This window comes from Prionailurus viverrinus, chromosome F1 (assembly GCF_022837055.1).
Source record: "Prionailurus viverrinus isolate Anna chromosome F1, UM_Priviv_1.0, whole genome shotgun sequence".
In the NCBI taxonomy this organism is placed as follows: Eukaryota; Metazoa; Chordata; class Mammalia; order Carnivora; family Felidae; genus Prionailurus; species Prionailurus viverrinus.
Genome location: NC_062577.1, coordinates 24795397 through 24809774, shown reverse-complemented (window position 1 = coordinate 24809774; position 14378 = coordinate 24795397). Strand labels below are relative to the sequence as shown.

Sequence of the window (14378 nt, the reverse complement as noted above, 5' to 3'; positions counted from 1 at the left end):
TAAAATTGAATGGTGTTGATGATTGCACAACTCCACAGATTTACTAAAAATCACCAAACTATGCTTACCATCGGTGAATTCTATGCTGTGTAAAGTATATCTGAAAAAGGTATTAGAAAATTGCTCACCATTAAAACATGAAGATTTTTTTTGCTCTCAAGAGAGAAGCATTGGCCTTAGAGAGCTCACGGTTAATGAAACAAACATATAAACAAAGAATTATATGTTCAGTGTGCTTTGTATGCATGTTTGTGGTCTAATGAGAGCCCTGTAGAGGGAGTTTCAAGTTGTAGCTGAGAGTTGTTAGGCAAGAAAGACTTTACGTAGAAAATAATATTTGAGGTTAGCCTTATAAAATGAGTGAGGAGTTTGCCAGATGGGGAGGCATTTGTTTCATGACATTGCTGGCATGCAGGAAGTAATAGTTCTTCTTTCTTTCCATTTTTTGGACTACTTTCATTTTTAATATCCATATGATGAAAGATGTAAATAATTACAAAAATTTATGTATTGACATTTGTGGCTAAGGATGGTAAACAGATAGCAAATTCATATATCAGTCTTTTAACAGTAAAAGTTGATCATTCATATACTTACGATTTTCTGGCTTTTGGGTCTTACAAGTTACCTAAGCTTTTTAATCAACAAAGTAATTTATAGTTGACCTTGTCTCACATTCTTTCATTATATATTGTGTATGTGTTTGTGTATACTGTTTTTTTGTATGGCTTTTAACTGGTTAGGACATAAATATTTAAGTTGTTAATAAAACAGAAGTGTTATATGTATCTTTTGATCCAGAAGCATCACGAAAAAATTACTGAATCATTAAGTGCACAGTGAACCAAGAAAGAACCAAAAAGTTCTATATTGTTTTTGATCAGAAGGATAATAAGATAAACAACTTTGCAGTGGAAATGCTTGGCTTTAATAAGAAATTTGAGATTCATTTTGCCTTTTCAGTTGGAGATTTGAAAATAGGTAAATAGTTCTTTTTCTTACAATATGGATGATTAGGAAGAAATCCTGAAAACCTCTGAACTACAAAACAGTAAGATGCTGCATAAAATATGCAAAATTAATTAGATACAAAGTAAAACAATATGCTTAGTATGGCTAAAGACATAGAAGAATATCAAAACCATGAACAAAGAAGAAACGATCAAAATTGACTTTTTAAAATAACCAATTAGAACTTTTAATAATTAAAATATAATCACTGAACTTAATATCTTAACCAGTTAAACCTATAAATTAGGTAGAGATTAAGAGAGAATTTATAGGAGCGCCTGGATGGCTCAGTCGGTTAAGCGTCCGACTTCAGCTCAGGTCATGATCTCACTGCTTATGAGTTCGAGCCCCGTGTCAGGTTGTGTGCTGACAGCTCAGAGCTTGAAGCCTGCTTCAGATTCTGTGACTCCCTCTCTCTCTGCCCTTCCCCTGGTCATGCTCTCTCTCTGCCTCTTAAAAAAAAAAAAAATGTTAAAAAAAAAATTTTTAAAAAGAGAATTTATACACTTGAACATAGAGCTGAAGCTCTATGAAGTTAACCAGATTGCAACAAAAAGAGGAAAATACAAACTATGTAAAAGAGCGTGAAGTCAAGAGGCCATAGTTTGTATCTATGATTTTGCCTTTTCCGCTACCCTTTGCCCTCAGCCAGAAGCCCAACTGACTAGGGTTCTTTAGTGGATAGAATGACCCAGACTTCAATTCCTAATGGGTCTGAATCGTCAATAATTCTTTTCTTTGATGTCTGCGGCTTCCCATTAATTTTTATTACTTGTCATGGAAATACTAGGATATATTCCAAAGAGTCTCCTGGGTTATGGACACAGTCCTCCCTGCTCCTATTGTATATCAACAATTCACTTTCCCCTTGGTCATTGGGATCAATCACTAATCAGTAAACAACTTCTTTGCCTACTGGTTCAGTAGTATGATGAGCCCCAAATGGCCAGGTGTTTCTCATCTTCCAATTCAGTGTAATTGTTGTTGTATTCCTCTGAAAGAAGCATTTCTTCTTGAGAACTAACCAATAGGCAGAGCTCAAGTTGCAGATTGGGAAGCAAAAATTGGGTGAGTGAATTTTTAGTACAGTAGTGAAAGGAGCCACTCCCACTTCCATTCCTTGATTCGTAGACTCTGTATTTTGACTGTGTTTGCGAAAACACCAATATAATGCTATAAGGCAGAACCCTATTCTTCAAGAGTTTTGTCTCTCATTTTAAGTCTTTCTTTGAGCTAGCAATTTCTGGGTATGTGGTAGGACCATTATATTCCATGGATATGCTTATTGTTTTACTACCTTTGCTGTGAAATGAGTTTTTTGATCAGAAACAAAGCTGTGTAGTATACCATGAAAATGGATAGACATTCCAGGTAATAGTGGTGCTAGCCAGAAATGTTATGAGCAGGGAAGGCACAACCATATCAAGAATACATTTATTCCAGAGAGGACAGATCTGCCCCCTGCATCCAGTTGCATTCAACCTGCCACTAGGTGGCTGACCAGTACTTATGGGGAATGATGCCATTTCTGGGGCTCAGACAATGCTGGCATCTGCTGCCAGATAAGAAGCTGCATTATTAGGTGCATAGCTGCATACCAGGTGCTAGAGGCTGTGTTGATTTGCTCCAGTGATGATACCACATCTAGAATGGCAGCTGACATCAGAATGAGCACTTGATTACATTTGCTGTGATCCACATTCTTCAAGATCCATACAACTTCTGCACAGACTAAATAGATGAATTAAATGGGGAACGATAGATATCAACATCCCTGTATCTTTCAAGTCTCTGGTTGTGGCACTAAGCTCTGGAGTTCCCCTAGGGATGTGTTTTTGCTTCTTGATTATTATCTTGATAGGGAGAAGTTCTTGGAACTTCCACTAGTCCTTCCGACAATAATGGCCCTTATCCCTGGGTCAGAATCAATGTGAGATTTGTACAAGTGGCCTGATGTTTCTATTTCAGTTATACATTCTAGAACTGAGAAAGTAATCATAGTGTGAGTTCATGGACCAACTGGGTCCACTGTGAGTTAAACCTGAACACTATAAATCTCCATTTGACTGCTGGGCCAAGTGGCATTTGGAGTCTCTAGAAATTTGCATCAGTCCAGAGATAGCATAATTCTAAGGAGGCCTCTGAGATTCCATCCTCCTCATGTATTCTCTATCTTTCCCCAGTTATTCAGTCAAACATCTATCTAGGTGTTGCTCTGAAGGGATTTTGCAGCTGTATTCAAGGTCCCAAATCAGTTGACTAAGAACGGGAGATTATCGGGGCACCTGGGTGGTTCAGTTGGAACCACTGGATCTTGTGGTTCGTGAGTTTGAGCCCCATGTCGGGCTCTGTGCTGACAGCTTGAAGTCTGGAGCCTGCTTCAGATTCTATGTCTCCCTCCCTCTCTGCCCCTCCTCTGTTTACACATATGTGCACGTACTATCTCAAAATAAATCAACATTAAAAAAAAAAAAAAAGAATGGGAGATTATCCCAAGGAAGCCTGACTACTCACATAAGCTATTAAAAGAGACTGAGCTATTCCCGAGGAGAGAGATTCAAATCATGAATATTCACGAGGTTGTACAACCATCACCATTATATAATTCCAGAACATGTTCATCATCCCCAAAAGACCCCATGCCCATTAGCAGTCATTCCCCATTCTTCCAACCCCCTAGACCCTAGCAATCACTAATCTGTATCTGGGTTTGCCTGTTCTGGACATTTCATATAAATGGAATAAGATAACATGTAGCATTTTGTGTCTGGTTTCTTTAACTTACCATGGTTTCTTCAAGTTTCATTCGTGTTGTAGCATCTATCAGTACTTCATTCTTTTTTATGACTGAATAATATTTCCTGTGTGTGTGTGTGTGTGTGTGTGTGTGTGTTTCACTTATCCTTTCATTGGTTAATGGACATTTAGGGTTTTTTTTTTTTACTATTTTTCTAGGTTTTTTTTGACTATTGTGAATACATATTCATGTATATGTACAAGTTTTTGTGTGAACGTATGTTTTCAGTTCTCTTGGGTATATACCTAGGAGTGAAATTGCTGCATCTTAAGGTAACTAACTCTGTGTTTAACTTTTCGAGACTGGATAAACTCTTTTCCAGATTATAATGTGGCTGTACCATTTTGCATTCTCACTTTTCATGGCTTTTTAAATTCTGTATCTTCATCTGTAAAAACAAAGGGTACACTTGAGGTTTTACAGGGAGGGAAACGTGGGATAGAATGATAGGATGAAATGTTACACCAAAACATTTTTTTCCTATCCAGTTCTAAATATTACATGTAACATTTTTTTTCCTAGAAATTTTAGGGAAACAAACTGGAATAAATACTAAAAATTCAGAAGTCAGTGAGAACTTTACCAGCTTTTTTATCTTGATGTTTTGAAATTCTTTTTTCTTTCTTTCTTTTTTTTAACAGAGAAGCTTGCGGAGGCTCAGCGCAGGTTTGCTACACTTCAGAATGAGCTTCAGTCATCACTGGATGCACAGAAAGAGAGCACTGGCGTTACTACACTGCGACAACGCAGAAAGCCAGTCTTCCACTTGTCCCACGAGGAACGTGTCCAACATAGGAATATTAAAGACCTTAAACTGGCCTTCAGCGAGTTCTACCTCAGTCTTATCCTGCTGCAGAACTATCAGGTACTTCAGTTTTTACCCTGGAGAATGGAATCTTCAAATAATTGAGAAATTTGGAATTAACCTTGAACTATACTAATGGGCCAATCCAAAAAGGGAAATCTTTAGCATGTCATTATTTTTTAGGTTCTTAATGTGATTTCAGTTGTTCTAATTGGCTAAAAACCACATATCAAAGGTAGCAAAATAGTGTAACAAGGTTTCTATTTTGGGGGCGCCTGGGTGGCTTAGTTAACTGTCTGACTTCCGCTCAGGTCATGATCTCATGATTCATGCTTTCGAGCCTCACATCATGCTCTGTGCTGACAGCTCGGAGCCTGGAACCTGCTTCAGATTCTGTCTCCCTCTCTCTCTGCCCTCCCCCGCTCCCACTCTGCTCTGCTCTCTCTCTCTCTCTTTCTCAAAAATAAACATCAAAAAAATTTGTGAAAAGTTTCTGTTTTTGAAGATCAGTTTTTGAAAACTTTTTGTACAACATTCACTATATTCACTCACGGTTTGCTTCCTGTTTTTAGAGGCATCTGTGGTAGTGGTGAATAGAAATAAGAAATTGTATATGTTTACCTAACCACCGCTGGCTATGTAAGAGCTTTATATTCCTCCAAACCTATAGCAAAATTTCCACAAAGGCAATTAGACAGTTAACTTTCCTGAAACTAACACTAATAATATTATAAAAGATACTGACTTTTCAATTTACAACTAACAATCCTTCCAATTTTATTATCCGCAGACTGCAATATGACTCTGTGATAAAAAAATCTTTATGGAATTACTGAATCCCTATATTGTACACCTGAGACTAATGTAACACTGTATATTAACTACATTAGAATTAAAATAAAGGTTTTTTTTAAGTAGAAAAGAATTCTTGTGAGAGAAAAGAAATTAGGTCACAGCAAATATATATAGAGACTGAATATCTATGCAATTAGGATATATGACTATTTTTAAAATCCAATCTGTAAAGCCTTACTACCATGTACATTAAATTATGGAAATTGAAGGCATTTATTAATTTCTAATTCTTTACAGATTTGTTTACATAGTTGACTCTATAACAGATTTATAGAAGAACAGATGATTTGTTCAATAATAAACATTTCAGTAGGCAAAAGCTTCTCTAATCTCTAAATTTAGTGACTTTGCGTACTATTCTTTTTCCATTTTATTGTGATTAGTACTGATAATCTGTGGTTACAGTCATCACAGGATGAAAACTCAAGATTATACAACAAAAGTATTCTAGGGGTAAATTGGGAGTTTTAAAATAAGAAGACATTATAGTCTCATATCTGCAGTATTCTAAGCTGTTAATGCATGTACTTATTTCCATCTCTTTCGTAATTCTGTGTTCTTCTTTGATAATTTAATATTTTATTATTCAAAGAAGAATAGTAAAGCATATCATGAGAAATTATTTTCCTTTGAAATTTATCTATAGCATTATAATTTATATTTAAAAAGAAACAAAAATATTCTTTCTTATAATGCTGTAAAACATTAACGTTTCATATTTCATTGATTATGCTTCTGTGTTACAGGGAAATACCCCTCTTAAATTTTGTTTTATTAACTTTCCCAGCAGCTTTTGTGTGGGGTCATTATAAAAAGCTCCTTGGGGGGCCTGGATGGCTCAGCTGGTTAAGCTCAGGTCATAAACTCATGGTTTGTGAGTTTGAGCCCCACATTGGGCTCTGTGCAGACAGCCCAGAGTCTGGAGCCTACTTTGGATTCTGTGTCTCCCTATCTCTCTGTGCCCTCCCCCACTCATGCTCCCTCATTCTCTCTCCCCCCCCCCCCCATCAAAAACAAATAAACATTAAAAAAAAAAGTTTGGGAAAACAAAAATAATCATTAATTATAAAAGTTCTGATCCATTCTCTGTTCTTTGAGGCTGGCTATTCTGTAAGAATATATTTATATTGAGAGTGAGGAGAAAGGAAAATTGAAAGCAGTCTTTAATTCATGGTGTATGCACCCCAAGGAAAGTTTAAGATGATTTATTAAAGTATGAGAAAAAAAATTATATACAAACTAGGAAGCATGCAAAGTCTAATTTGGAGTCAGTATTCAATTTTTTTACTGATAGGACTATGTGATCAACAAATTTGGAAGCCTCTGGTTTAAAGAACTGTGAAAAGCCGGTTTCTTGCTTTTTCTTGCATGTTGATCAAAAAAACAACAATTTGAGAATGTAGAAAAGTATACTATTTTGATATTGTGGAAATGGAGAAAGAGTGCAAGCTCTCACCCACCATCAGTGAAACCCTATGTATGTGATCACTTCTACTGACTCTCTTCACACTCCCATCCCCAAACTGAGAGTGGATAGAAGTAAAATGAAAGTTAAAAGAAATAGATGATTTTCCATTTTTCCATGCTGGTTCGTAAATGGTTGCACATTAGAGGTAAAATACATAGCTATGCCAGTCCTTCGGAAAACAAAACTAAGAAATGTAGTCAGTGTATGATAAATCCAAACATTTTTCTGACAGTCTTCTTTTGATCATGAAGCAAAATAATACGAACTAGCCTTTTTGAGAATATTGTACATAAGAAAATGGAAATAAAGATGTTTTGAGTTTAAGACTTTTATTAATTTACTTGAAATAGAAATACTAGGATTCATAGTTCAGGGTTTCTTTTATTACTGATGGTATACTACCTTGAAATAAACAGATGGAATAAGAAAGAAGAGTCTTATCTTTTTAGTAGTAAATGCTTGTATGAAAGCATTGCCATTTCTCTCAGTCCTCAGTCCTCAGTCAGCTCATCAATGCATAGTGCTTATTGTTTTCCTTCTTTTATGGTGGTGGAAATTACAGTAGTTTTTCTCATTTCTTTCTGTAGAATCTGAATTTTACAGGGTTTCGAAAAATCCTCAAAAAGCATGACAAGATCCTGGAAACGTCTCGTGGAGCAGATTGGCGAGTGGCTCATGTAGAAGTGGCGCCTTTTTATACGTGCAAGAAAATCAACCAGCTCATCTCTGAAACTGAGGTATAGTAATTTCATTTGTGTGCCACACATTTTCAATAAAATTAATGTCTTATTTTTAATGAAATAATTCCTCATCTCTGTTCCCTTTTTGTAATTACTTGCTGGCTTTGAATATAATAATCTTATTCATGATTTTTTTGTTTTGCTTTTTATTCAGTATATAGTCACCAAGAGGTTATCAGAATACCATATGTATAAATGGTTCAGAATTATTTATGTATTACTCAAGGTTAGTATAACCTGTGTCAAAATTTAATGTGTCTTTCTAGGCTGTAGTGACTAATGAACTTGAAGATGGTGACAGACAAAAAGCTATGAAGCGTTTACGTGTTCCCCCTTTGGGAGCTGCTCAGGTTCGTATTTTTTCCAGTTGTCTGGTCAGTTGGTTTTGTCTGTTTAGTAATCAACATAATCTGTTTAGCTGGTAACATTCTAGTTTCATTACTTAAAAAAATAGATGTCAGCCAAAGTTTAAAAGTAGTTATTACTGTTGTTATTTCATTTTTAAAATATTAAATGCCACATCTCACTTCATGATGAATTATAATGTCTTCTCACCTTTCTCTTCTTATTCTGTACTCCTTCTCTTGTTTATTTTTATTGACATCCTAATTTCTGGGTCTCCTTAAATGATTAAGATGAGGTTTTTATTTCGTGATATGTGGTGGAGGATTCAGGTATGCTCGGGTATTGCATATCTTCATCCAAAATGCCAAGATTCTAAAAAAAATTCTAAAAAATTATTAAATGATGTCTACACAGTAGTTATACCAAAACATTTAAATGATGTATTCTGTGTCATAAAACCAGTTTCAATAAACTTAAAAGGATTTAAGTCATAGAGCATATGTTCTCTGACCACAGGGGAATGGAAATCCATAACAAAAAAAGCTTCCTTATCCTAATAAAAGGCAAAAACCTACAACTAATATTATAGTTAATGATGAAACACTGTATGCCTTCTCCCTAACTAGGGACAAAAAAAGGAGATTCAATCTAACCACTTTTATTCAAAATTGTACTAGAGATTCTAGCCAGTGCAGGAGGGTAGGAAAAAGAAATAAAAGGCATTCAGATTTAAACAAAGAACTAAAACTGGTGGGGTTTTTGCTGATGACATGATAACCTGTGTAGAAAAATGCAGTGAATTATTAGAATAGCTACTAGAACTAATAAGTGAGTTTAGCATGGTTGCAGAATATTAGATGAACATATAAAATAAATTGCATATATTTGTGTATATATATATATATATAAAATCAAGAATAATTAGAAATCAAATTTTTAAATGCTGTTTATAATTAAAATAGAAATATATAGGGATAAATCTGACACAAGATGTACAGCATCTTTACATTGAAAACTAAAACATTGCTAAGAGAAATAAAGAAGACAAATGCATGAGAGATATGCCATTTTCATGGGTTAGAAAACCCAATATTTCTAAGGTATCATTTCTTCCTAAATAGATCCATAGATAAAACACAATCCAGCTCAAAATCTCAATAGGTCTTTATATTTATTATGTATGTATAACTGGTTAGCAAATGTAAAAATTTATATGGAAATACAAAGGACCAAGAATAACCATAAAAACTTTAGAACAACTAAGTTGAAAGATTGAGACTAGTTCATATCAAACTTATTAAAACTACTGTAATCAGAACAGTGTGGTATTAGTGTCAAGATAGGCAAGTAGATGAATGAAACTGAATAAAATGTCCAAAAATAGACCAATGAATACATGGACAAATGATTTTCTTTTTTTTTTAATTAAATAAATTTTTTTTCTTTATTTTTTAGGGAGGGAGAGTGTGTGAGTAGGGGAGAGGGGCAGAGGGGGAGAGAGAGAGAGAATGAGAATCTTTTTTTTTTTTTTTTTTTTTTTTTAATTTTTGTTTTCAACGTTTATTTATTTTTGGGACAGAGAGAGACAGAGCATGAACGGGGGAGGGGCAGAGAGAGAGGGAGACACAGAATCGGAAGCAGGCTCCAGGCTCTGAGCCATCAGCCCAGAGCCTGACGCGGGGCTCGAACTCCAGGACCGCGAGATCGTGACCTGGCTGAAGTCGGACGCTTAACCGACTGCGCCACCCAGGTGCCCCAGAGAATCTTAAGTAGGTACCATGCTCAGTGTGGAGCCCGACACGGAGCTCAATCCCATGACCCTGGGATCATGACCTAAGCTGAAATCGATGCTCAACCCACTGAGCCACCCAGGCGCCCCTGGGCACTAATTTTCAATAAAGATGTAAAGACAGATGTAAAGATTTAAGTACAACTAATTTTTAATAAAGATGTAAGGACAGTTCAGCTTAGAAAGGATAGTTTTTTCAATAAATGGCACTGGAGCAATTGGCTTCCAACTGCAAAAGAAAAATATTAGAACTCCACATCATATACAAAAATTAATTTTAAGTATACCTAAATGAAACAGAAAACTACACATTTTTGAAGAGGATACAGGAAAACATCCTGATGGCTGGTTTATGCAGAGATCTAACAAATAAAACCAAAAGCACTTCATCAAAATTTAAGACTTCTCTTCAGAAGACAATATTAAGAGAATGAAAAGCAACAGACCAAGAGAAAATATTTACAAAATATATCTGACAGAGGATTTGTATTCAAAACATATAAAGAACTCCAGTACTCAAATATAAGAAAACAAACGACGTAAACTAAAAGTGGGCAAGAAATCTGACCAAACACACAATCAAAGATGGATAAGTAGCAAGTAAACATAAATGGATGTTCAATATCATCAGTCATAGGGAAATACAAATTAAAACCATAATGAGATAATATATACCTATTAGAATGATGACACACTAAATGTTGGAGGAACAAAAGCTCTGACATCTCATATGCTGCTATTGGAATATCAAATAATACAACCATATTGGAAAACAATTTGGCAGTTTCTTAAAAATTAAACCTTCATCTACCATATAATCTAGCCATTACACTCATAGGTATTTACCCAAGGCAGATTGCAAGCATATTTTCATATAAAGATGTGTATACCAGGGGCTCCTGCTTGCCTCAGTTGGTAGAGCATTCAGCTCTTGATCTTGGAGTCATGAGTTTGGGTGTTGAGCTTACTTTTAAATACATACACACATACATACATACATAAAATCCTTTTTTTAAAAAAAAAGATGTTTCCCAAATGTTTTGTAGCAGCTTTATTCATAATAGCCTAAAACTGGAAACAACTCATATCTATCAGTTAGGTGAATGGATAAACAATTATGGTATATCCATACAATGGCATACTACTCAGCAATAAAAAGGAATAAACATTGATATATGGAACAGTATGGATGCATCTCAAAATAATTACACTGAGTGAAAAAAGCCAGACCAAAAGAGAGTACAAACTCTATATGGTTTTGTTTACCTGAAACTCTGGAAAATGCAAACTACTATATAATGACAGAAAGGTCCATGATTGTCTAGTGGTAGGATGCGTGTGGTGATTGGAAAAATGTTACAGAAGGTCATGAGGAATCTCTTGGCGGCGGGGGAGGGGGGTGGGGGGGGGCGGGTGATACATATGTTCATTGTCTTGATTATGGTGATAGTTTCATAAGTGTTTACTTATATCAGAACATCAAATTAGATACTTTAAATGTGTATGCTTTAATATATATTAGTTATATTTCAGTAAAACTGTTAATAATAAAATTAATCTCAAAAAATTAAGGTGTTTCTGAATGCATGAAGAGTTGGTAAAGCTAAAAAAAAAAAAACACGTAAATGGTTATCTTTGGCGAGGGGGGAAGGTTTATGGATATGGAAGGGTTAGAGATGTCAAAGTTAATAGAAATGTTCTGTTTCTAAAGATGAGTGATAGGTATAGGCACACTTTATTATTCAGTTCCTTAACAGTTCAAATACATTTTATGTGTTCTTTCCTATATGATAAATTACACAATTTTTTAAACTAAAGAAAAAAAAATTTAAATACAAATGACTGTCTTCCCTCTGGATGCTTTCAGTCTTAAACTAACAATTGCAGATACCTGTACTGATTAATAATATGTAAGTCAGAGGGAGTCTCAATTTTTTTTTCATTTAAAGGTTTTTAGAAAACATTTAAACCATCTTAAATATAATATCACCTTAAAAACCAGCAGAATCTCTTTATAACACTCATTGCAAATATTTAAATCCACAATATTTTCTCTTTCCTGTGTTTCTCATCCCTTTACTTTTAAAATATCAGGTACTTTCTTTTATATTAGAAAGCAGTTGATATAAATCTGCATTAAAATGGAGAAAAATATTCTTTAACCTTTATACTCTGGAGATTCAGATATACCAGTCTCTTGAGAATCTCTAGCATGTCTTTATTATTTTTTTTTTTTTTTAAACACAGAACTAAATTTTTTTGTTAATGTTTATTTATTTTTGAGAGAGACAGAGACAGAATGTGAGTGAGTTAGGGGCAGAAAGAGAGGGAGACACAGAAGCAGAAGTAGGCTCCAGACTCTGAGCTGTCAGCACAGAGCCCAGCACGGGGCTCGAACTCACGAGCTGTGAGATCATGACCTGAGCTGAAGTCAGACGCTTAACCGACTGAGCCACCCAGGCGCCCCTCTAGCATGTCTTTAAAAATTCACTTTAGGGGCACCTGGGTAGCTCATTGGCTTAAGCATCTGACTTTGGCTCAGGTCACGATCTTGCAGTTCATGAGTTTGAGCCCCACATCAGGCTCACTGCTGTCAGCGTGGAGCCTGCTTCAGATCCTGTCTCTCTTCCTCTGTCTCTGTCTCTGTCTCTGTCTCTTGTTGCCTGCCCCTCCCCCACTCACGCTCTCCCTCTGTCTCTCAAAAATAAACATTAAAATAAATAAATAAAAATTCACTTTAAATTATCCCAGTATTAATAGTGTAAGTAGTATAGAAAACAGTTGTTGTTAATCTTGTCACTGTCTCCATGGTTCCTTCTACCAATTACATGAACTCTGAGTAAAGAGTGACTTATGAAATTTAAAGATGTATACATTGTAAAAATGAAATTGCACTCAGGTTTCTCCTATAAGGAAAACTCAGTGTATGTATACTTTGACGTCTACGATTATAATCTTGTTTATTTAGTAATTCAGATTTCTGTAAAAGAATTTGAATAACTGGCTACTCTGTTTTCATATTCTAGGAGGATGAAGGATGTTTCTCTGGTTCTGATTTATAAAAATTCAGTTCATAAAATATCTTTGTTTTCATGGTAGAGCTTTGGGATTCATAGTACTAATTTATTAGATCATATGCTAAATGTATGCAGTATTTTGCCCTATACCTGGCATGCCGTTTTTCTATCTACAGCCTGCACCAGCATGGACTACTTTTAGAGTTGGCCTGTTTTGTGGAATATTCATTGTACTGAATATTACCCTTGTGCTTGCCGGTAAGTCATTTAAAATTTTAAGCTAAATTATTCTTACTAATATGCCCATGTTATATTCTGTCCTTCTGTCAAAGCTGGTATCAAACTAACAAAGCTGCTTCTGAAAGAGAAATCTGTCAGGGTTGTTTTTTGTTCTTATAAATGACTGGGGGAGATGGGGCAGTGTTTGGTCATTTGTTTAGTTTGCTTTTCCTTTCGGACATATTTCCTTTTACAACATTACTAGTTTATGACTTTTGTTCTCCATGTTTTCTAGTTTTTATGTACAATTTCTTTATACATTTTCAGAGTTCAGTTATCAAGAACCTCAACTCCCTTGTTCACAGATGAGAGTAAATAAGATTACAAAATTTGTGCACTAAAGTTTATTTACTTTGCTTCTTGGAGTCTTTCTCACATCCTTTCCAGAACATATTTACAATTACTCCATATAATTTTAAGAAACTGGGTTGTATAATTTCCTACCCTCTAAGTTACGAATTAGAAAGAGGTAGAAGGGATTGCTGGAAGCAAGTGCACTCCCAACATCTAGAAATGATATAACAGCAAGGGAGGCATTATCTTACTAAACCTCCCAACAGAAGTTGACATAGCCCTCAGCTGCATTTGACATTGTGAATCATCCCTTCTTGAAACTCTTCACTTGGTTTTGCTGGGAAACCACCTTCTGCAGCTTTTCTTGTTAAACTTTGCTGGAAGTTCTTTCCAGTCTCCTTTGCTAACTATTCTTTTCTTTGTGACATCTAAATGTTGGGCAGTACTGCTGGACTAAATCCTCAAATTCTCTCTCTGTTGACATTCATTTCCTACCCAGGCAATTTATTCAGGCTTATGGCCATAAATATTACCTGTATGGCAGTGACTCTCAAGTACGTCTACTCTCTCCTCTGATATCTTATTGACTATTTGGATAGTAATAGGCATTTCAAACTTACATGGACAAAAATATTTTTTACCCCCAAATACACTTTCTTTTCTATATATCATCATTTTTTTTTTCATCAGATTCTCAGGCCAAAAACCTTTAGCCTCTCTTTTCTCTCATACCTTATCTCCAATCCACCAGCAAAGCCTGTTGCTCTGTCTTTAACAGTGTGTGTGTAAAGTACAGTTGACACAGAGTGTCAGATGTTTCAAATGTACAACATAGTGATTCAACCAGTTTCCATTATGCTGTGCTTGCCACAGTGTAGCTATTATCTGTCACCATACAACACTTTTATAATACCTTTCATCCCTGTGACTTGTTCATTCTGTAACTAGAAGCCTGTACTTTCCACCCCCTTCACCCAT

At 35.3% G+C, this 14378-nt stretch overlaps 1 protein-coding gene across 2 annotated transcripts in view; it reads left to right on the top strand.

Moving 5' to 3' along the window:
* Positions 1 to 14378, top strand: part of XPR1 (xenotropic and polytropic retrovirus receptor 1) — a 212828-nt gene that overhangs the window by 140376 nt on the left and 58074 nt on the right. For both annotated transcript variants that reach the window (XM_047840768.1, XM_047840767.1), the window contains exons 4-7: positions 4450 to 4673; positions 7524 to 7673; positions 7943 to 8026; positions 13004 to 13085. In XM_047840768.1, the coding sequence (XP_047696724.1) occupies positions 4450 to 4673; positions 7524 to 7673; positions 7943 to 8026; positions 13004 to 13085 (540 nt within the window). The remainder of the gene's footprint in view (positions 1 to 4449; positions 4674 to 7523; positions 7674 to 7942; positions 8027 to 13003; positions 13086 to 14378) is intronic.